This window comes from Salvia splendens, chromosome 13 (assembly GCF_004379255.2).
Source record: "Salvia splendens isolate huo1 chromosome 13, SspV2, whole genome shotgun sequence".
Classification (NCBI taxonomy): Eukaryota; Viridiplantae; Streptophyta; class Magnoliopsida; order Lamiales; family Lamiaceae; genus Salvia; species Salvia splendens.
Window position 1 is genome coordinate 33,349,092 of NC_056044.1, and position 23,136 is coordinate 33,372,227.

At 33.9% G+C, this 23,136-nt stretch overlaps 5 protein-coding genes across 7 annotated transcripts; 3 read left to right on the forward strand and 2 right to left on the reverse strand.

The window, feature by feature from the left end:
• Positions 1–767: 767 nt before the first annotated feature.
• Positions 768–1,595, forward strand: LOC121760928 (putative receptor like protein 25). Its single transcript, XM_042156519.1, has one exon. The coding sequence runs from the start codon at positions 768–770 to the stop codon at positions 1,593–1,595; it is 828 nt and encodes a 275-aa protein (XP_042012453.1).
• Positions 1,596–2,167: 572 nt separating this feature from the next.
• LOC121760337 (receptor-like protein Cf-9 homolog) lies at positions 2,168–5,644 on the forward strand. Of its 3 annotated transcripts, none has more exons than XM_042156020.1 (3): positions 2,168–2,327; positions 3,545–3,630; positions 4,241–5,644. In XM_042156020.1, the coding sequence occupies exon 3, from the start codon at positions 4,549–4,551 to the stop codon at positions 5,467–5,469; it is 921 nt and encodes a 306-aa protein (XP_042011954.1). In that variant the 5' UTR covers positions 2,168–2,327; positions 3,545–3,630; positions 4,241–4,548; the 3' UTR covers positions 5,470–5,644. The 3 variants fall into 3 exon arrangements, with proteins under 3 accessions (XP_042011954.1, XP_042011955.1, XP_042011953.1); XM_042156021.1 differs by having other exon boundaries at positions 2,168–2,320; XM_042156019.1 differs by having other exon boundaries at positions 2,168–3,630.
• A 1,794-nt stretch (positions 5,645–7,438) lies between these two features.
• LOC121760335 (receptor-like protein 12) lies at positions 7,439–10,637 on the forward strand. The gene is made up of 3 exons (XM_042156017.1): positions 7,439–8,100; positions 8,399–8,542; positions 9,202–10,637. The coding sequence occupies exons 1-3, from the start codon at positions 7,470–7,472 to the stop codon at positions 10,479–10,481; spliced, it is 2,055 nt and encodes a 684-aa protein (XP_042011951.1). The 5' UTR covers positions 7,439–7,469; the 3' UTR covers positions 10,482–10,637.
• Positions 10,638–11,034: 397 nt separating this feature from the next.
• LOC121760930 (receptor-like protein Cf-9 homolog) lies at positions 11,035–13,678 on the reverse strand. Its single transcript, XM_042156520.1, has 5 exons — positions 13,639–13,678; positions 13,492–13,563; positions 13,211–13,354; positions 11,436–12,145; positions 11,035–11,316 (listed from the first exon to the last, which is right to left on the reverse strand). The coding sequence occupies exons 1-5, from the start codon at positions 13,676–13,678 to the stop codon at positions 11,035–11,037; spliced, it is 1,248 nt and encodes a 415-aa protein (XP_042012454.1).
• Positions 13,679–15,799: 2,121 nt separating this feature from the next.
• Positions 15,800–19,586, reverse strand: LOC121760153 (receptor-like protein 52). Its single transcript, XM_042155773.1, has 6 exons — positions 18,827–19,586; positions 18,452–18,667; positions 17,892–18,035; positions 17,658–17,804; positions 17,438–17,581; positions 15,800–17,194 (listed from the first exon to the last, which is right to left on the reverse strand). Exons 1-6 carry the CDS (start codon positions 19,482–19,484, stop codon positions 15,993–15,995), a joined length of 2,511 nt encoding a protein of 836 aa, XP_042011707.1. The 5' UTR covers positions 19,485–19,586; the 3' UTR covers positions 15,800–15,992.
• Positions 19,587–23,136: the final 3,550 nt, after the last annotated feature.

A 23,136-nucleotide genomic window follows, 5' to 3' on the forward strand; every position in this document is an offset into this window, starting at 1 on the left:
AGGAGGTCGAATCAAGCCTAAGGTCCTTAGATTATAAATAGGGTTTTTCGTTCATATCATATAATAAGAAGATTATTACTTTGCCCTACTTTGCGTTACTTTCAACTCAAGAAACCAAGAATCCGCGCTGCCCGACGAGAGGCTCGCGCACAGTCGGATCTTGATCTCCGACGACCCTGTGTACGGGCGCCGGATTGTGTTTGAACGTGGTTAAGGGAGAAGGTCCTTACCAAAAAAAGCTCGCCAATTAATGACGGAAATATCTGTCACTAACCAGTGAAATTTCTTCATTTAACAGATTAGTGACAGATCAAGTTTGAGCAGATCCGCTATTAATAAACTTGTCAGTGAAAAGATTTAGTGATGGATTTTCCGTCACTAAAGTTACTATGACACAAATCATAGGCGAGTGCTTGGCTTTAGCGACAGAGTAATCTGTCACTAGTTAGTGACACATATTTTAGTCACTAATTCTGTCACTAGGTTTTGAGCTATTTGATGCCGTCACTAATTCAATCAATATTTTGCGCTTTTCTGTAGTGTTAATTTATTCAATTATTTTCCAAATTAAGAATATATTCTACTCGGTATCATTTTAAAAACCAGATCTACTAATATAATGGTTAAAATTTGATCTTTTGTTATTACCTATATCCTACTTATTAATTGATTATAACCCATTATATATATGGACTATCGTCTATTGGTGGGAGAACCTATGGCCGAGATTTAACTAAAGTAAAAATGGCTATTATTTCAATGGTACGATGTCCGTGGATTCAAATTCAAACACTGAGAAGCCGTTTCCAAATTTGCAAGTCTTGGATGTATCAAACAATGCCTTTGTTGGTTCTCTACCTGAAAGATATATAAATAAATTTCGAGGTATGATAGATGTAGAGAAAAACCTGACAGATGATGAAGAAAATTTGTTTCTAGCATTAATAGAACTTAGGATCACATTGAAAGGATTGGATCAGTCATTGAAGCGACTGCTAAATACCTTTACCGCCCTCGACTTATCCTCCAATAGATTCTCTGGGAGCATTCCACCTTCTATAGGGAATCTTAAGTCTCTTCGATACTTGAATTTGTCTCACAATACCCTCACAGGACATATACAACCATCTCTTGGAGGTATGAGTAACCTCGAGTCGTTGGACTTGTCTTCTAACAAATTGGTTGGAGAAATTCCAGATGAATTGTCAAGTTTGACATTTCTTGGAAAGTTAAACCTTTCAATGAATAATCTCGAGGGCCATATACCACAGTCTACTCAACTTTCCAAATCATATGTTGCAAATGCAGGATTGTGTGGATTTCCATTGACGAAAGGATGTGATCCGAGCAATGGAAAACCATCACCGCCGTATGTGGAAGTGGAATCGGATAGGGAGATTAAGTGGGATTATGTGTTTGCTGCGGCTGGATATGTTGTGAGCTTAGGAATCTTTTCCTGGCTGATTTTATTTAGCCCAAGTTTCAGGTATAAATACTTTGAGATACTTGACGATGTTTTCGAGAAGATCTTAGAGCGTTGTCAGCGCCGGAAGAAGAGAGATAGACGAAGAAGAGCTGTGAGGAATCAGGCTTGAAGACAGCAGAGAGGATGGGGCTATTAGCATGAATGTTTTTGTTTTATTTATCCAATATTTGTAAGGGTTGTTATTAGTCTTTTGTTTATCTTTGGTATGTCCCTTTATATTTGTGTTTCTACTTCTAGAATTGTAATGTACTAGTCATTCTGTATTTACATATTTACGATGCTATTAACATTTTCTTCCATCCTAAATACTTATGTGAGAATAAGCAAATAAGTGAAGTTTTTTTAATATTGCAGTTTTTGCCAATAAATTCTTGAAAGTTTTTGAAATTTATCTTCATCCCAATTATTTCTGCCAATAATATATAGTGAGACTACTAGTGCTTTTCTCCTTTTGTATATAATTCGAAATGTGACAAATTTTATGTCTAAGTTAAATACTATCCACCAATTGCATGTGTTCATAAAGCGACAATCCAACAATAAATATCGACATGACTTGAGACCACTATTAGGTTAGCTCTTATCTTTTGGTGAGTTGTTTTGAACCATAAACACACCCTTCTTCTATTATAAATTTCATTTGGAAGATAATCGTTTATCACTTCAAATAATTTACTTATAAAATACTCCATAGTTACGAAATTATTTAAGCTATTCTTGAACCTCATGAACTCCGATTGGGGCAGAGGTTTTTTAGCGACGACAGTGATTTTTGGACTATGGCATTACCAGCGACGACGGCCATTTACGGTGACTCCAAGTATTTCATTATAAGTTACGGGTATTAAGCCTATTCAAATAAAAATTGTCTGTATTTTAGTTTTTAGAAGTTCACGTCTCCAACTATATCATATTTCAACGTTAAAAAAATTATTCATATTATTCTATTTACTATTTTTTTGAAATTGTTCGAATTTTTCTTTAGTCCTTACTAAAGAGTAAATGAAAGGTAATTGTTAGAGGTGTAAGAATTAGGAGAGGCTGATATTAGAGACACAAACGAAGAAAAATTGCTGAAAAGTCAAATTCAGGAATAGAAAGTAAATGAAAAAGATAAAAAAAATATATCTTACCTAACTCAACTTTAAATTTAGATTAACGTATAAATTAAATTATTGGTATGATTTTTTGTATGATATATTAGTTTTTAATATGTAAATACTTATTCAACTATTAGAAAATATGCTCAATAAAGTTCCCATCAACATTGTTTTCTGTAGAAAATATAAACTCATTTAAAACATGTATTAGGAGATTAATAGTATGAAAAAGAACATTAACAAATCAATCATTAATTACATGATATATAATCGTGGTGAATTGACGAAGCATATATTTTGCAAATAAAAAATGGTTGAAAATAGATAAATACACACACGTTTGAGGTATATATAAAGTGGTATCTCAAATCTTATGTAGCCACCACACATTACTACTTTGAAAATCAAGCCGAATGGATAAATCTTCCCAACTCTACCTGCTTCTAACATCACTCTTTCTTCTTCAATGGTTGATTGATTATAGCTCAGCCAACTCAGACATCAACACTGATCGTTCTTCACTTACTGCCTTCAAATCTCGAATCTCTTTAGATCCCCATAATATATTGACCAAAAATTGGAGCAGTGAGAGCAATATTTGTAGTTGGGTTGGAGTTACTTGTGATTCTCGCAATCATAAGGTGACTCAGTTGAATATATCATCCATGGGTCTTGTCGGAACCATTCCTCCAGAAATCGGAAATCTTTCCTTTCTCGTCTCGTTAGATGTGAGCGAGAACTTTTTTTATGGTCCTATTCCCACATCCATTTTCAACATGTCAACTTTAGAAGTTTTGTGTTTGAGGAATAATAGTTTGTCTAGTAGTCTACCCCTTGATATGTGCATACACAATCAACATAGACTAAAAAGACTTCGTATTTCTTATAACAAGTTGTATGGGGAAATACCATCGACTTTGGAGAGATGTTTGAATCTTGAGTATATTTCTTTGCATAGCAACAACTTCCGTGGACACATGCCAACACAAATTGGAAACTTGCCATTGCTTCAACACTTATTCTTGAGTGCCAACAACTTCAGTGGTAAGATCTTAATAAATTCCCTACCTTGCTGGCTTTGATTAGTCTTTTGGGCTTTGGAAAGTTTAAAATATATACCCCTGTTCTATATTAATAGAGTCATTTTTCTATTTTGGTAAGTTCCAAGTTAATAGAGTCATTTCTAGTTTTAGCAAAAAGTAATTCTTCCATTTACTTATTATCTCTTACTTTTTTCACCATCCTTTTAACACACTATTTTTAAACTCCGTGTCGAAAAGAAATGTCTCTATTAAAGGAACGGAGGGGGTACCATTTAGGATTGACATCGTTCCTTTCTAATTTATTTAATAATTTTCAAAATTTAGAGTATATTTTCCACTTGACATTATTTTAGAAACTGGATCTACTAATCTAATGATTAAAAATTGATATTTTATTATTACCTATATCCTAGTGATTAATTGATTATAACTCATTATATTTATGAACTATTGTCAATTGGTTGGACAATCTATGGCCGAGATTTAATTAAAGTAAAAATAGCTATTATTTGCATATTTTTTATATTGCAACATCCGATTCCTTTACTGATGGAAATTAAAACTCAACACGAAGAAAAATAATAAAATTAATTTTTGAATTTATTTCGCAGGTTCTATTCCACAATCCATTTGCCACTTGAGATCCCTCCAAATCCTCTATTTATTAAAAAATAATTTGGAAGGAGCACTTCCAGCTTGTCTTGGAAACTTGAGCAGATCTTTGTCTATCCTCAATTTGAATGGCAATAAACTTACCGGCGTCATCCCATAAACTTTCACAAAGGGTTGCAGTCTTCAGGCAATCAATCTATATGGAAACAAGCTGAAAGGAACCCTACCTCGGACCCTAGCCAATTGCTGGGGTCTGTTGGGCATCGATGTTGGTGATAATGAAATACGCGATGCATTTCCCTTTTGGATGGAAAAACTCCCTCACCTTCGCATCCTTGTCTTGAGGTCAAATAAGTTCAATGGTAAGATGTTGGTGGATTCAAATTCAAACACTGAGCAGTTGTTTCCAAAGTTGCAAGTCTTGGATGTATCAAACAATGCCTTTGTCGGTTCTCTACCTGATAGATACATAAGTAAATTTCGAGGTATGGTAGATGCAGAGAAAAACCAGACGGATGATGAATCATATATGTTTCTAACATTAATAGAACTGAGGCTCACATTGAAAGGATTGGATCAGTCATTGAAGCGACTGCTAAATACCTTTACCACCCTCGACTTATCCTCCAATAGATTCTCTGGGAACATTCCACCTTCTATAGGGAATCTTAACTCTCTTAGATACTTGAATCTATCTTACAATACCCTCACAGGGCATATACCTTCATCTCTAGGGCGTATGAGTATCCTCGAGTCATTGGACTTGTCTTCAAACATACTGGATGGAGATATTCCAGATGAATTGTCAAGGTTGACATTTCTTGAAAAGTTAAATCTTTCGATGAATAATCTTGAGGGGAAAATACCACAGTCCACTCAACTTTCCACGTTTGGTAACGAATCATATGTTGGAAACGCAGGATTGTGTGGATTTCCATTGATGAAAGAATGTGATCCGACCGTTGGAATACCACCACCACCACCGTATGTGGAAGTGGAATCAGATAGGGAGATTAAGTGGGAGTATGTGTTTGCTGCTGCTGGATATGTTGTGAGCTTAGGAATCTTTTCCTGGTTGATTTTATTTAGCCCAAGTTTCAGGTACATATACTCTGAGAAAGTTGACGATGTTTTCGAGAAAATCATAGAGTGTTGTCAGCGCCGTAAGAAAAGAGAGAGACGAAGAAGAGCTTTGAGGAATCAGGCTAGAAGACAGCAGAGAGGATGAGGCTATTTAGCTTGTTAGCAGACAAAAATAAAGAAGAATGTGCTACTAATAGTATTAATGCTATTATTCTGCAACTTAAGCATAATAATAGAATTATTATTGTTAGTACTAGTATTTCTAATTACAATCACTATTATCCTATAAAATATATTTTTTTAAAGTATCTCATGCAAAACTAATTATCAATAGCAGTACCAAACACATACAATTGCACAAACAAAACAATTACATGCAAGAGAATGTAAGCACATCTTAAGCACTTCACTCTCAACCAAAAATAAATTTCACTAACCATCTTGGCCTTTCATAGCAAATAATTTCATAACCCATAAAAACTCCAATTATGAAAAACCTAACTCATCATCATCATCATCATCATCATCCGGCAACGATGGTTTTTTCATCGCTTTAAGAAAAACTAGCATATGAAACCAAAAAAAGCTTAGATAAAATAAAATAACACAACTGGTTTTTTTTTTTGAAAAGATATAATTGATGCTCTGACTAAGTCAAAATGTAGGACCACTTGTAAGCCACGGCGATTTAATTTCACCAAAATTTTATCATCAAATTTAATTTGATTCGTCAATCGATTACATTTTTTTCTAAATAAGTACCCGCATCCGTGATGATGATCCACTTTCCCTTTTGATTTGTCACAATCAAAATAACTAATTACTTAAAATAGAACAATTTATCTCAACTTTATTCATTTCTCTTACTTTACTCTCTTCACTCAACATACAAAATAAAATTGCATAAAATCTTGTGCCGTTAGGAAGTGTCATCTTCTGGCCGAAGGGAGTACCGTATTATTTTGTTCAATAGAAATTATTGCAGTTTCCGGCCAATAAGAAAATGACATCAAGTCAATTGAAGACCCCTCGAACCAGACCACTAAATTTGGACTATTAAAGAATGCCGTGTTTCAAGGGTGATATGATTCGAACCATAAACACATCTTTCTTCTATTATCCAAAATTGAATTTATTCTCAATAATGTATCGCGTAAATTAGGGGTACAAAATTTGATTGATATCTAAAACTGATGAATATAAACAAGTACATAATGCATACAAGTAATAAGTTCTATCACATTTTAATACATACTTATTAAATTACGAAACTATTCTTGAAAATAAAATTGAAAAGGATACTAAAATTGATCAATATACTAGTATAATAACTCTATGTTTTAAGAATTAACCAAAATAAAAACAACATATATTATAGAGTATTATTAAACAAACTTTAAAAAAATTAGAGCACATATAGATAGTAGATGCATAATCAATATCATGAGAATGTAAAAACCATTTTTAGTGCTTGCGAAAGCGAATAAATACAGTAGATTTATTATTTTATCGGCCTTGATGAATGAATGCATGTTGCTTTAAAAACCTGAGGGAGCAAAAAATAATTTTTCTAGTACACTTAATTTTCACTACGAATACAATTACTTTATACGTTACATACAAATATTGTCGAATTATATATTAGGAGATTAATGAAAAATGACATTGACTTGACTTATGAAGTCCTCGTCAAGCATCTGTAATAAGTACCTCTTCGTCCATGAAAGTTTATGTCCTACAAAATTTAGCCCATTTCACTTTTTACTATTTTTTATAATGGACCCAATATTCCTCCAACTCATTCATACTTACATTTTATTATAAAACTAATTTATAAAAGTAGAACTCACATTCCATTAATTTTTTCAATTAATTTTTTATTACATTTCTTAAAATATGTGCCTGCTTAAAATAGGACAATATTTAAGGATGGAGGAAGCAATGAATAAAGACAAAAGAGCTATCAAGCATTAATCACATGGACACACCATTTCTGGAAATATTTAATGGATATGCTATCGCTGGCACTAATAACAGCCTCAATTTTCTTAAGATAAGCGCCACACACACTTTTTAGGTATAGATAAATAGAGGTAGATCAAATCTGGAATACACCACATTTAAGCATTTTCAAAATAAAACCTAATGGATAGGTCTTCCCTTCTCTACTTCCTTGTTACATCACTCTTTCTTCTTCAATGCCTGATTGGTTATAGCTCAGCCAACTTAGATATCAATACTGATCGTTCTTCACTTATTTCTTTCAAATCTCGAATCTCTTTAGATCCCCATAACATATTGACCCGAAATTGGAGCAGTGAGAGCAATATTTGTAGTTGGATCGGAGTTACTTGTGATTCTCGTTATAACAGGGTGACTCTGTTGAATATATCATCCATGGGTCTTGTAGGAACCATTGCACCAGAAATCGGAAATCTTTCTTTTCTCGTTTCTTTAAATTTGAGCGAGAACTCATTTCATGGTCCTATTCCCTCATCTATTTTTAACATGTCATTTTTAGAAGTTTTGAATTTAAGGAATAACAGTCTGTCTTGTAGCCTACCGTTTGATATGTGCAAACACAATCTTCATAGATTGAACAAACTACATATATCTTACAACGTGTTGTATGGGGAAATACCATCGAGTTTGGAACATTGTTCCAAGCTCGATTATCTTTCTTTGCGCAGCAACAACTTCAGTGGACATTTGCCAGCACAAATTGGGAACTTGACATTGCTTAGAGTACTATACTTGGGTGTCAACAATTTAAGAGGTAAAATCTTAATATTATTCCTACTACTTTTTTTTTTTGCTTTGATTGGTCTACACATGTTCATTTTAAGGCCATATATATTCTATTTAATTCTTGAATACTTCTTTAATCTCTATGCTTTACATTTGAGAATATATTTACTCTTATTTATATGCTTTGCATTTGGATTATTATTTATGCATGCATCTTCTTCATTTAGTTGATGTTGTAAGATGTGAGTTCTACACGTACTAACATAGAAAATTGCATACTAACGCAAAAATACACTTTGATTCTATGCAATTTTACAAATTGGCAGGTAATATTCCAAAAGAGATCGGTTATCTTACTAACTTACTACGCTTGAGCGTGAGGGTCAACGAGTTCTCAGGATCATTACCGAAGGAAATTTGGAACATGACATCTCTTACCAACTTATTGCTTAGCAATAATGAATTAAGTGGTATGATATTTTCTCTTTCATTACTAATTAACCACAAGGTCTTGATTTCTATATGTAGATCCATAATTTTGCTTCCCCATTTTAGCATGCTTTATCCTCTATTATAGCATTGTGTCAAATGTCCTACCACACATACAGATGATAACTGTCATGTGTCATTTTTGATTTAATAAAGATTTGTAGAGTTTTGACATATAGTGACACGTGTTGATCATCTGCAAATAAAAAATAAGAGGTGTTATACAATCTTAAGAGATGACTTTCATTGGATTTGGCGACACTAATACATTTTGTGAACGTGTATGTTCAATTTCCGCCTAACTATACACTTCTTGTCTGTCTGACACTAAATGTCTCAGTTCTTATTTTAAGCCATTGAGTGACTCATTTTACATTTTTACTATTTTTAATAAGTGAATCTCGCATTTTATTATAAAACTAATCTATACAATAGTAAGACTGCACATTCCATTTATTTTTTTCATTCAATTTTTTTACAAAGTCAAACCATTTCTTAAAATCCAGTTAATCGGACATTAATTATTAAACAGAGAGACTATTACATAATGCATTATTTTCCGACAAGAATACATCATCCATTACCTTATTGAAGTTGATTCCATATCAACTGAAACTTGACACACAAAATAAACTTTCAGGTCCGATACCATCCCCCAACTTTGTTAATCAATCCGGGCTGCATGCCTTAGATCTCTATTCCAACAACTTAATTGGAGAGATTCCACCATCCATTTGCTACTTGAGATCCTTATTGATCCTCGATTTATCAAGGAATAATTTGGAAGGATCACTTCCAGATTGTCTGGGAAACTTGAGCATGTCCCTGAGGATGCTCCATGTGGATGAAAATAAACTTACCGGCGCCATCCCATCAACATTTACAAAGGGTTGCAAACTTGAGTTAATCCATCTGAATGGAAACAAATTGGAAGGAACACTTCCCCAAACCCTAATCAACTGCCAGGGTCTGGGAGCCATCGACATTGGTGATAATGAAATACGAGGCGCGTTTCCCTTTTGGATGGAAACACTCCCTCAACTTCGCATCCTCGTCTTGAGGTCAAATAAGTTCGATGGTACAATGGCAGTGGCTTCAAATAGTGAGCAGCCATTTCCGAAGTTGCAAGTCTTGGATGCATCGCATAATGCATTTGTCGGTTCTCTACCTGATATATATTTCAAGAACTTTCGAAGCATGATAAATGTCAAGGTAAAAAAGAACGATGATGGGGATATTTTGTTTCATGATATGATAGATTTGACGCTCACATTGAAAGGATTGGATCAGTTTTTGGATCGACTGTTGTCAACCTTTACAACTATCGACTTATCCTCCAACAAATTCTCTGGGAGCATTCCGATTTCTTTAGGGAATCTTAACTCTCTTATATTCTTGAATTTGTCTCACAATGCCCTCAAAGGACATATACCATCATCTCTTGGAGGTATGAAGTGTCTTGAGTCATTGGACTTGTCTTCAAACAAACTGGATGGAGAAATTCCAAGTGGATTGGCAAGGTTGACATTTCTTTCGAAGTTAAACCTTTCAATGAATAATCTTGAGGGGCAAATACCACAGTCTACTCAACTTTCCACATTTGGAAATGGATCGTATGTGGGAAATGCAGGCTTGTGTGGATTTCCATTGACGAAAAAATGTGAGAAGAGCGATGGTAAACCAACACCGCAGCAAGTGGAATCAGATAGGGAGATTGAGTGGGATTATGTGTTTGCTGCTGCTGGATATGTTGTGGGCATAGGGATCTTTTCTTGGCTGCTTTTATTTTGTCGAAGTTTCAGGTATAAATACTTCGAGAGAGTTGAGGATGTTTTTGAGAAGATCTTTGAGCGTTGCCAGCGCCGGAAGAAAAGAGAGAGACGAAGAAGAGCTGTGAGGAATCAGACTAGACAAAAATAAAAAAGAATGTGCTAGCAATATTTTATTATTAATGATTGTAAGGTTCCTTCTTAGTGTTTTGCAATATTTGGTATGTCCTTTTAGACTTTTGTGTCTACTTCTTAAGCAAAATGTTGCAATTATTCAGTAAGAAATTTGTAATAAAGACGGCCAAACAAGCTCAAAATTGTTCTACATATCCATCAATATTCCTTCTTAGTGTTTCTTATCCATGTTTGCTATCAACCCAAGTAGTAAACACTACCTTTTTGTCTTTGAGGTAAAATGTCTTGCCAATTTGGTAATTGAAATCAAATTTATTAAATACAGGCAAATATTAATATTGTACCAAAAATGTCATCAACTTCACATAATAATACCATTAAAATATTCCAAACTACAAAAGTTGTCATACATTATTATTAGTATTTGTAATTACAATCACTATTACCGTATAAAATACTTTTCTAAAGCCTCTCATCCAAAACTAATTACCGTACCAAACACATACAACTGCAGAAACAAAACTATCATATGCAAGAGAATGTAAACACATCTAAAGCACTCTTCACTCTCAACCAAAAATAAATTTCAATAACCATCTTGGCCTTTCATAGTGAATAATTCCACAGCCCATAAACACTCCAATTATGAACCCACATCCATACCCCAACACAACTGGTTGCCAACCAAATCCATTCACAAAACCAGACTCGCCATCATCTTCCTGCTGCAACGATGGTTTTTCATCGCTCCTATCACATTTTCTCGTCAATGGAAACCCACACAATCCTGCATTTCCCATATATGATTCGTTCCCAAATGTCGAAAGTTGATTAGATTGAGGTATTTGTCCCTGGAGATTATTCATCGAAAAGTTTAACTTCGAAAGAAATGTCAACCTTGCTAACGCACCAGGAATTTCTCCATCCATTTTGTTTGAAGACAAGTCCAACGACTCGAGCAAACTCATACCTCCAAGAGATGGTTGTATAAGTTGATAATCGTAAAAGTTGTTAGTAGTCGCTCCAATAACTGATCCAATCCTTTCAACGTGAGAATCAACGATATGGATTCTACAAACAAATTTTCTTCATCATCAGTATAGTTTTCCTTGGAATCTATCATTCCTCGAAAGTGCTTGAAATATCTATCAGGTAGAGAGCCAACAAACACATTATGTGATACATCCAAGACTTGCAACTTTGGAAATGGATTCTCCGTGTTTGAAGATCCCAATATCGCACCATCGAACTTGTTTAACCTCAAGATGTAGATGCGAAGTAGAGGGAGTGTTTCCATCCAAACGGGAAACACATCTCGTATTTCATTATCACCAATGTTGATGGCCTGGAGATCCTGGCAGTTGACTAGGGTTTGAGGTAGTGTTCCTTCCAATTTGTTTCCATCTAGATTGATTGACTGAAGACTACAACCCTTTGTGAATGTTGATGATGGGATGAGGCCACTAAGTTTATTTTCATTCAAAGGGAGGATTACTAGAGATGTGCTCAAATTTCCCATACAATCTGGAATTGATCCTTCCAAATTATTGTCTGATAAATAAAGTACTTGAAGGGATCTCAAGTTGCAAATGGATGGTGGAATCTCTCCACTTAAGTTGTTGGAACCTAGTGCCAAATCAACCAACCCTGATTGATGCCAAAAGGTGGATGGAATAGGACCTGAAAGTTTATTTTGATTGTGCCAAGTTCAAATTCATTAAAACTGCGGATGATCTATCGTTGTCACAACAAAGATTACTATATGTTACGTAAATTTGCAATTTTATCATACCACATTGTACGTAACACAGTTATACAATTTTATTTGCAATGGTATAATAATCCAAAATTACAACTATTTCTACATTTTTATCAACATGGTTAAAAATTTCACTTTTATTTTTGCTATATAGAAAGGGTTAGGATTGATCCTCTATGGGGGTGTTCGGTTTGCAAGATTGTATCCGGGATTAAATTTGTAGTGGGTTTGGTTCAATAGATTCAATCCCACAACTCAATCCTAGATGGATAATCATGGGATAATTAGTCATAGCTAACCCCCTATGACTAAAATAATCTCACAGCTCAATCCTAGATTATATCTTGGTACTATTTTATCTTGAAAACCAAACACCACCTATATAGATTGAATTATCATGAAAGATGCATACATCAACATAAATTATAATTAAACTTCATTCCTCGCCCCATTTTGCTTCTCATGTTAAATCAAGAGCAAAATGAGATAGAAAATCATACCGCTTAAACTGTTGTACTCAAGCGATACCTCTTGAATGGTTGTGTTACCAATTTCTCTCGGGATTGATCCACCAAGTAGGTTCATATCAATGTACAATTGCAGTAAATTATTGAGAAGAAATATTTCTTCCGGAATATCACAACGATCATTAATTATCCAGACATATATTTAGTTATTGATCAAGTTATTACTATAGCATCTATAGTAAGTACAAAAAAGAGATAATATTCACAAGTACCCTATTTCTAAGATAATAATATCTTACCACTTAACATGTTGTAACTAAGATCCAACGATTGAAGCATTGTCAACTTCCCGATTTCTCTTGGCATATAGCCACTAAAGTTGTTCAAACTTGCGTCCAATGTTTGTAAATTAGTCAAGGCACCGATCTCTCTTGGAATATGGCATGTGAGTAAATTGCATCGAATCAATCAAGCCAAAACAAAATGTACGAAATGTAAGAGCATGAGATAAGATCTTACCACTTAACTTGTTCGTACTAAGGTACAACGTTTGAAGCACTGTCAAGTTCCCAATTTCTCTTGGCATGTAGCCACTAAAGTCGTTGGAACTCATACCTAAAGCTTGTAAATTAGTAAGAGCACTGATCTCTTTTGGAATATTGCCTGCGTTAAAATTGCATCGAATCAATACAAAACGTAGGGAATGTAAGAGAATGATATAAGATCTTACCTTAACTTGTTGGTATCAAGGCCCAACAATTGAAGCATTGTCAAGTTTCTAATTTCTTTTGGCAGGTTGCCACTTAAGTTGTTCACACTCATGTCCAAAGATTGTAATTTAGTGAGAGCACCAATCTCATTTGGAATATTACCTGTGAGTAAATTGCAACAAGTCATTAAACCCAAAACAAATGTAGGGAATTTAAGAGCATGTCATAAGATCTTACCACTTATCTTGTTGTTAGTTAAGTCCAACTGTTGAAGCATTACTAAGTTTCCAATTTCTCTTGGAATATTACCTGCGGGTAAATTGCATTAAACCAACATCCAATTACATGAGTTTGCACTTATTTCTTATCCACTTCAAATATAGTTGCTCTCTCGGTCCGGCAACGTGTCCTATTTTGATTAAGGAGTTATAAAATTTAGAAGATGTGTATGTAAAAAGTTAATGAAATGTGAATATCACCATTATATATGAAATATTAATATTTTTATAATTAACTTTGAGTGAGTTAGAAAATGTGATATTCACTTACTAAGTATAGTAAAATATTAAATGGGTCATGTAATAACATACGAACAGAAATAGAAAAATGAGACATATATTATCTGACAGTTGGAGTACAAAGAAAGATACTCAAGCTTTGAACACTGCCCCAGACTCGATGGTATTTCCCCATACAACTCGTTGTGAGAAATACGAAGTTTCTTCAATCTATGCAAATTTTGTCTGCATACATCAAGAGGTAGACTACAAGACAAACTGTTACATTTTAATGAATCTGCATTCATTCCGCAAGGCCGATAAAATCATAAATCATCTGTATATATTCGCTTTTCGCAAGTACTGAAAATGGTTCTTACATTCTCAATATATTGATTATGCTTCTACTATCCATATGTATTTTATTTTTTAAGTTAGTTTAATAATATAATGTATTATGTCTTTATTTTTGTTCATTTTTAAAACATACTCCTATTATCATTACAAATTGATCAACTTTTTAGTATCTTTTCTATTTTAATTTTCAAGAATAGTTTAGTCATTTAATAATATCTATTTGTTTTTAGTAAACAAATTTAAGAATTGCCGCTGAAAATTTCCGTCGGTAAATGTGTTGTTTTTAGTAGTGATTAACTAGAATAACATATAATACTCCCTTCGTTCCATTTTATATGGCTAAGTTCAATTACAACTCTCGATAGATCTCACACAAACACAAGCCTCCCAAATCTATTACATGAATTAATGGAACACGATGTTAAAAGATAACAGTAGGGCAGCTCCATTGACCGACCTGTTAAAAAAGGATTCGTTCGAATGGTCGCAGACAGCGAACGAGGCGTTCGAAGCCCTTAAACGCGCTATGACTTCGGCCCCTGTGCTGAGTTTACCGGGTTTTGACAAAACATTCTTTGTAGAAACCGATGCGTCGGACGTCGGAATTGGGGCGGTCCTAATCCAGGACAACCACCCGTTGGCATTTTTCAGCCGCAAACTTGGTCCGCATCGACGGGTGGCATCTACATACCATAAAGAGTTATTCGTAATCGTGGAGATTACGAATAGTGCATATGGCCTGAGTTATTCCCCATACAACTCGTTGTAAGAAATACGAAGTCTCTTAAGCCTATGGAGATTATGTTTGCACATATCAACCGGTAGAGACTACTAGACAAACTATTATTCCTCAAATCCAAGACTTCTAAAGTTGACATGTTGAAAATAGATGTGGGAATAGGACCATGAAAGGAGTTCTTGCTCGCATCTAAGGAAACGAGAAAAGAAAGATTTCCGATTTCTGGTGGAAAGGTTCCGACAAGACCCATGGACGATATATTCAACTGAGTCACCCTGTTATAGCGAGAATCACAAGTAACTCTGATCCAACTACAAACACTGCTTTTACTGCTCCAATTTTTGGTCAATATATTATGGGGATCTAAAGATATTCGAGATTTGAAGGCAAAAAGTAGATAGGTTCAGAATTTAATGGTGAAAACTGCATTAATTTCTATAGCAAAAAGTAGGTGTGGGATATTGTGGAAATTTTTTGTAGAAAAAATTAGATGGCCATGTCTTACTAGTGTGGCAAGGCTCAGTTATGTCTGTTTTTAAATACAACGAAGACTTGGTCTTTTCTTATTTGATTTTATTTAAGGATAAAAGAGAAGAAAACTCTAGCAGATATTTAGCTGGGCTTTTTCATAATTTAATTAAGAGTTTATAAACTTTTGAAAAAAATTTAACAAAATGAATTTTCAAACAATTTATAAGTGACAATAATCAATTTAGATATAATTCCATTATATTATATTATAATAGTGTATATTACGCTGTTACATGAAAAATATCATCAACTTTTACAACAAATAATCAATCTATTAATATTGTACCAAAAAAGTTATCATTAATAGAATTTTAGAATATACACAATATTAGCATAGGGATATTACAAACAATATCACTTAATTATACAACAAACACATACACATGCACTAACATCACCTAATCACATGCTCATTAAATACAAGAGAATGAAAAACATCTAAATTAAGCACCTCACTCCCTCTATTATTAAAGGAATTTCACCAACCATTTTGGCTTTTCATAGTGAATAATTCCATAGCCCATAAGCACTCCAATAATGAACCCACATCCATACCCCAACACAACTGGTTGCCACCCAAATCCATTCACAAAACCAGACTCATCGTCATCTTCTTGCGGCAACGATGGTTTTCCATCGCTCTGATCACATTTTTTCGTCAATGGAAATCCACACAATCCTGCATTTCCCACATATGTTTCGTTGCCAAATGTGGAAAGTTGAGTAGATTGTGGTATTTGTCCCTTGAGATTATTCATCGAAAGGTTTAACTTCGCAAGAAATGTCAGCCTTGCCAATTCACCCGGAATTTGTCCCTCCAATTTGTTCGAAGACAAGTCCAACGACTCGAGCAAACTCATACCTCCAAAAGATGGCGGTATATGTCCTTCAATTGTATTGTGAGACAAATTCAAGTATCTAAGAGAGTTAAGATTCCCTACCGAAGGTGGAATACTCCCAGAGAATCTGTTAGAGGATAAGTCGATAGTTGTGAAGGTTGTCAACAATCGCTGCAATAACTGATCCAATCCTTTTATTGTGAGTGTCATCTCTAAAAAACGTAGAAACAAAGCTCCATCGTCGGTCTGGTTTTCCTTCGCATCTATCATACCTTGAAAGTTCTTGAAATATCTATCAGGTAGAGAACCAACGAACGCATTCTCTGATACATCCAAGACTTGCAACTTGGGAAACGGCTTCTCAGTGTTCGAGTTTGTGGCCACCAACATCGTTCCATTGAAGTTATTTGACCTCAAGAGAAGGATGCGAAGGTGAGGGAGTCTTTCCATCCAGAAGGGAAACATGCCTCGCATTTCGTTATCACTAATGTCGATGCCCCGCAGATCCTGGCAGTTGATTAGGGTTTGGGGAAGTGTTCCTTCCAATTTGTTTCCCTTCAGATTGATTGACTGAAGACTACAACCCTTTGCGAATGTTGACGGGATGAGGCCATTAAGTTTATTCGCATTCAAATGGAAGATTACCAAGGATGAGCCCAAGTTTCCCAGACAATCTGGAAGTGCACCTTCCAAATTATTGTCTGAGAAATAGAGAATTCTGAGGGATCTCAAGTTGCAAATGGATGGTGGAAACTCTCCACTTAAGTTGTTGGAACGTAGTGCAAAATTAACCAAACCTGATTGATTCACAAAGGTGGATGGTATTGGACCTGAAAGGGTGAAAATGTAAAATACATGTTCAATATTGTAATATAATGAAGCTATTTTATAGTATAGGCATTATGACATATACTAGTAAAGAGAAAACTGTGTGTGTTTAAGTTGACCTGGTGGTAGAGTGGTTCATGTTCGAAGCGAATGTCTCACATTTGAGTCATGTGATCTATAAATTTCTTTTTATTTGCCAATAAAAAAAGAAAAAATTGCGCACAAAATGAGATAGAAAATCATACCACTTAAGTTATTGAAGTGAAGCCACAAATCTTGAATGCTTGTGTTGTTGCCAATTTCTCTCGGCAATGATCCACTAAGTTGATTGCTTCCGATGTTCAATTGCAATAAATTATTGAGAAGGAAAATTTCTTTTGGAATTTCACCTGTGAGATTAGAACTCATCCACTTATAAGTTTGATGCTATAGAAAATAAAATGCATAATAAAGAAAATATCATACCACTCAATTTATTATCGTTAAGCAATAAGTAGGAAAGGGATGTCAAGTTTCCAATTTCCTTTGGCAATGATCCATTGATATGATAATTGTACTCCAACTGCAGCTCCCATAAATTAACAAGACGACCAATCTCTTTTGGTATAGGACCTACAGTGAATTTTGAACGATCCTTCACGAGTTTTAGAAGCGATAAATGCAAACGATAAAGGAAGAGAGGAAGGATTGGAACCGTACCACTTAAAGCATTGTTGTGAAGGTATATACCAAACATGGCTGTCAAGTTCCCAATTTCTCTTGGCACTGAACCACTAATTATGTTGCAACACATGCTCAATCGCTCGAAATTAGCAAGTCCACCGATCTCTTTTGGAATTTCACCTGTTATGTTATCATGAATGCATGCACTTAGCTTCATTTAATCCTCAACAAGGATATATTCTATAAGTAGGGTATATAATTTGCATTCCAAGTTTATCTAATTAACTAACTCTATTAAGCAAATCTTGTGGACCGGGTCGATCCATCCCACGATATGGGCTTATCTAGGATCGGTCCATCGGTGAAATCTACCAATCTAGCCCAAGATCATCAGTTGTAGCAAACTCAGACCTTTTTCTTAACCCATGGGCCCTAAATTGTTAGATATCGGCCCAAATAAGACACAACTAAGGCCCAATCCAACATACCCTGCTTCACACATGGGCTTGGGCTTTGATTGGGCTGGGGTGGCCCACTTGACAAGTATATCAACTACTAAAAATAAAAATAAAATAAAAAGTACGTGGAATTTGTACCGATTAGATTATTTCCTTCGAGGCCTATTCTGCGAAGGGATGTCATGTTTCCAATATCTCTTGATAGCGATCCATTCAAATCATTCGATGCAAAGTCAAAATACTCCAAGGAAGTCATGCTGTAAATAGTTGCAGGTATAGGGCCTGAAAACTCATTGAAACTCATGCCCAAACCTTGTAAGTTCTTAAGATAACCAATCTCTTTCGGAATATTACCTGCCAATTTGTAAAGTTGTAGGAAATTAAAATGCAATCATATATATAATTATACGACTATAAATATAATTTGAAAAAGAAAAAAAAATTAGGAGTAGAATATAAATAGACTAGCTAAATGTTTAATTAGTAAACTAAGAATTTAAGATAAAATCTTACCGCTCAACTTGTTGGTACTAAGGCCAAACACTTGAAGCAATGTCAAGTTCCCAATTTGAGTTGGCACAATTCCACTGAAATTGTTGCTTACCAAAGAAACAAACTCAAGTTGTGAACAGTGCTCCAAACTCGATGGTATTTCCCCAAACAACTTGTTGTAAGAAATACGAAGTCTCTTAAGCCTATGGAGATTGTGTTTGCACATATCAACCGGTAAACTACTAGACAAACTATTATTCCTCAAATCCAAGACTTCTAAAGTTGACATGTTGAAAATAGATGTGGGAATAGGACCATGAAAAGAGTTCTCGCTCACATCTAAAGAAACGAGAAAAGAAAGATTTCCGATTTCTTGTGGAATGGTTCCGACAAGACCCATAGACGATATATTCAACTGAGTCACCCTGTTATAGCGAGAATCACATGTAACTCCCATCCAACTACAGATATTGCTTTCGTTTCTCCAATTTTGGGATAATATATTATGGGGATCTGAAGATATTCGAGATTTGAAGGCAATAAGTGAAGAACGATCAGGGTTGATATCTGAATTGGCTGAGCTATAATCAATCAGCCATTGAAGAAGTAAGAGTGATGTTATAAGGAGGTAGAGATGGAAATATCTATCCATTATAGGCTTGAATTTTAAAGTAGTCATGTGTAGTGGGTAGACAAGATACAAATATATATACCTCAAACATGTATATGTGTGTGTGTGTGTGTTTTCTGTGGAGGGGAGAGGGATTGGGGGCAGATAGGGAAGTGACAAAAGTGAAATAAATGCTATTTACATACTAAGTTTTAAGAGGAGTACATTTTAAGGGTTGAAGAAAAAGTCTTCTGAAAAATGCTTGTAGGTTTGAATCGGTGAATTGCGATACTCGTTCACATACTAATGCAAAAAGTCATGAATTATTGTAAAATGAATGATAACTAAAGGAATAAAGGAAAATTGGTGATGGTTTCTTTTTTGCACTAGTGAAACAATATGCACATACATGCCTACTATAAAATACAGTAGAAGGTAATTTTGTCCAGGATGGGACATTCAAAAGAAAAATAACCTTATCTATAAAGTTTTAATAATAATATATGAGAGAATGCATATGAAGTCTAAATGTTTACACTAAAAGAAATTTTGTGTAATTTTGTCCAAGATTATTAACTTATATTTTCAACTAAAAGAAATTATTAACTTTAAATGTCCAAGATTATTAACTTATATTTCTTGAATGTCCAAGTTAATAATTTTGTGTAATTTTGTGGAAGATTATTATCTTATATTCGATTATTAACTTATATTTTCGAGTATTAACTTATATGTAACTTATATTTCTTTTTGTCCAAGAAATTTCTTTTAGGTAATTTTGTCCAAGATTGGTTTTTGTGTGCGTATATTGGTCTAGTGATAAAAGAGTATGCATATGAAGTCTAAATGTTTCATGTTCGACTCGATTGAAAAAGAAGGGAAAAACCAGAACTTGTGCTTTCGATTATTAACTTATATTTTCAACTAAAAGAAATTATTAACTTTAAATGATATTCTAATGGCTACGCTTTAGAATTAAAATTTCATAATAAAATTGCAAAATATTAAAAAAGTGAATTTATTTCCAGATTAACCTAGAATTACCTCCATTGTCAGGTGATTAATGATTGATATGCTCATATATGTATCTGAACCTTTCTACATGACTTATTATTCACACTTGACGAAGACTTCCTAAATCAAGTCAATGGCGTCAATGGGCAAGGTGATACTTTTTCATATTAATCTACTAATAAAATATAGGTTTAATTCTTATAATTACCTTAACTTTTTTTTGTCTAATGAGCTTGACGAAGACTTTGTAACTCAAGTCAATAGGCAAGGTGGACACTTTTCTTATTATGCTCCTAATAAAATTTGGCCTGATAATTACCATAATTTTGTTATTTATTGAATAGAATCACTATTTATGTAGGATTGATTAAAATAAAAACCTTATTTTGAGAATATTTACGGTGACAGTATAAAGTGACTGCTTTTCGCGGTGAAATTAACTGCACTGAAAAATAAAATTCAAACTATTTGAATTTTCAAGAATGGTTCAATTAATAATCCAATTTCTATTAGGATTTACTATATTGGATGTAGTTTCAAATCCTTTTGCATACGAAATAATATAAATCTGTGCTAAACCTTATTCATTTGGAAACTCATTAGTCATGTCGTAATCCTAACATGCTATTTTTTCTTAATTAAATTACTTTTTATATTTTTTAAATAACTATAGTTCTACAAAAATGGACGTAACTAACGAAGATAAAACCTCCACTAGAAGAATTATTAAATGATAGAAAGGTGAGAAGTGGGGCCAAGAGAATGACAATGGAAAGTTGACATCTACCAATATTAATTATGTACTAGTATTACTATAATTTCTTCATAAACAAAGAAAAAGTTGATTTGGAGGTCTAACTAAAAGAAAAGTATGGTGCTTATTTTTATGGTTGGGAGAATTGTGATGAAAACAAATTTTCCATAGTGTTAATTAATGATGCTAAATGATGTCAAGAATTCTATTGGCCAAAACTGCATTAATTTCTTTTCCACAAAGTAGGTGTGGAGTAAAATAAATGGGCATGGCTTACATGTGGGGCAGGGTTTATATAGAGAGGTATGAATGTATTTGACTTAGGCAAGGGCTCAAGTGTGCCTATTAAATACTACAAAGAAGATTTAGTCTTTTTTTTTTATTTGACCATAGGTGTTCCAAGTTGTCTTTAGTGGAATCAGATTAATCTTGTTTAATCGGGTTTGTGAATTGAGGCCGAAAGTCTCCTAGTGGATAGCGGGATTTGAAGTTATGACAGTAAAATCACCACAGCTCTGAACTGCCAACTGCGCTACAACCGTTGGTAGATTTAGTCTTCTACTAGTTGTTCATTTATTTAAGATGAGAAAGAAATGAAATTTTCTATTGAAAATTTTAATCCTTGTCTAGCATCGATTTGAAGATAGATCATATCTCATCTAGGATAACCCTCTTTCTTATTAGGCTTTTAAGGATGGGTGACTTATTTCTACATAATATCAGAGCATATCAAATCAATGTGGACCACTTTATCCATTCTTGGTTGCATGTGTGAGAGTTCGATGTTCAATGTTCATTCCAGCACATACATGCGGAACATGCATAAGACTCCACATTCTTGTCTCATCAACTTGAAAATGATCATTTGTCATCTATGCATTCTTAGATAGCCCTCTCTCTACGAGCGCTTTTAATGGGTTGAGTGGTACATATCTACAAGTTTAGTTGAACTTTTCAAAATATTTTAGAGTTTTTCAATTTTTCATATTAGAATTGACAAAATAAAATTACAAATATTTAATAGCTTCAATATTCGACTTACAAAAAATTCCATCATGTAGATTATTTTCAATATATTAATTGCATACAATTTCAATAATTTATAGGGTTATTATATGATTTATATATTCTCAAGTCATTAAAGCGTGCATCTAATATTGGGCTTTTATAATTAATTTTGGTTGCAATACCTATAAATCGATTTCAAGGGAAAAGCCCTGAATGGCTGGTAAGTGTTATCACTGTTATAATTACGAAATATAAGCGTATTAGTAATAACAACATCATTCTTATTTATAATTACAACAACATCACCGTATAAAATATTTTCTAAAGTTTCTCATGCACAACTGTAACAAACACATACACATGCACAAACAAAACGAACATCAACTAAAGCACTTTACTCACTATTGGTTTAACCAAAAATGTTTTTTGCCAACCATCTTGGCTTTTCATAGTGAATAATTTCATAGCCCATAAAAACTCCATTTATTATGAACCCACATCCATACCCCAACACAACTGGTTGCCACCCAAATCCATTCACAAAACCAGACTCACTGTACATGTTTATAATACTTTTGTAAATATAATATAGTGGGTAGGATTATAGGAAAAATTGTTTGAGGTCTATTCATGAGAAAATTGTACTAGTACTACTTTTCTTGTGATGGGAAGAAGAATTGTAATGGAAATAAAATTTCCAAAGTTGATGATGACGAAAAACAGCATTATTTCTCCTGCGAAAAGTATGAGCCAATTCAATTGTGGCAGATATTTGATGATAAAATTATGTATCAAAAAATAGTACTACTAGTATTCATGAGAAAAGTAGTTGTTGAATATTAAATGTTGTGGAAATGTTGATCGTGTGGGTGAGCCAATCATGATTCATCAATATTAAGCGCTTTACTCAATCAGTTCATGATTTTTTTTTTAAATTAAGTTCAT

Bases quoted from the DNA above. Each gene is read 5' to 3' on its own strand.
- LOC121760928 (XM_042156519.1), top strand. From the start codon at position 768: ATGTCCGTGGATTCAAATTCAAACACTGAGAAGCCGTTTCCAAATTTG.
- LOC121760337 (XM_042156019.1), top strand. From the start codon at position 4,549: ATGGAAAAACTCCCTCACCTTCGCATCCTTGTCTTGAGGTCAAATAAG.
- LOC121760335 (XM_042156017.1), top strand. From the start codon at position 7,470: ATGGATAGGTCTTCCCTTCTCTACTTCCTTGTTACATCACTCTTTCTT. The intron at 8,101-8,398 runs GTAAAATCTTAA...ACAAATTGGCAG, and splicing joins GGGTGTCAACAATTTAAGAG to GTAATATTCCAAAAGAGATC. The intron at 8,543-9,201 runs GTATGATATTTT...ATAAACTTTCAG, and splicing joins TAGCAATAATGAATTAAGTG to GTCCGATACCATCCCCCAAC.
- LOC121760930 (XM_042156520.1), bottom strand. From the start codon at position 13,678: ATGCTTCAACAGTTGGACTTAACTAACAACAAGATAAGTG. The intron at 13,564-13,638 runs GTAAGATCTTAT...ATTTACTCACAG, and splicing joins AACTAACAACAAGATAAGTG to GTAATATTCCAAATGAGATT. The intron at 12,146-13,210 runs GTAAGATCTTAT...ATAAACTTTCAG, and splicing joins TAGTACGAACAAGTTAAGTG to GTCCTATTCCATCCACCTTT.
- LOC121760153 (XM_042155773.1), bottom strand. From the start codon at position 19,484: ATGACTACTTTAAAATTCAAGCCTATAATGGATAGATATTTCCATCTC. The intron at 17,582-17,657 runs GTATGATATTTT...CTAATCTCACAG, and splicing joins TAACGATAATAAATTGAGTG to GTGAAATTCCAAAAGAAATT. The intron at 17,195-17,437 runs GTATGATTTTCT...TCACCCTTTCAG, and splicing joins TCACTTCAATAACTTAAGTG to GTCCAATACCATCCACCTTT.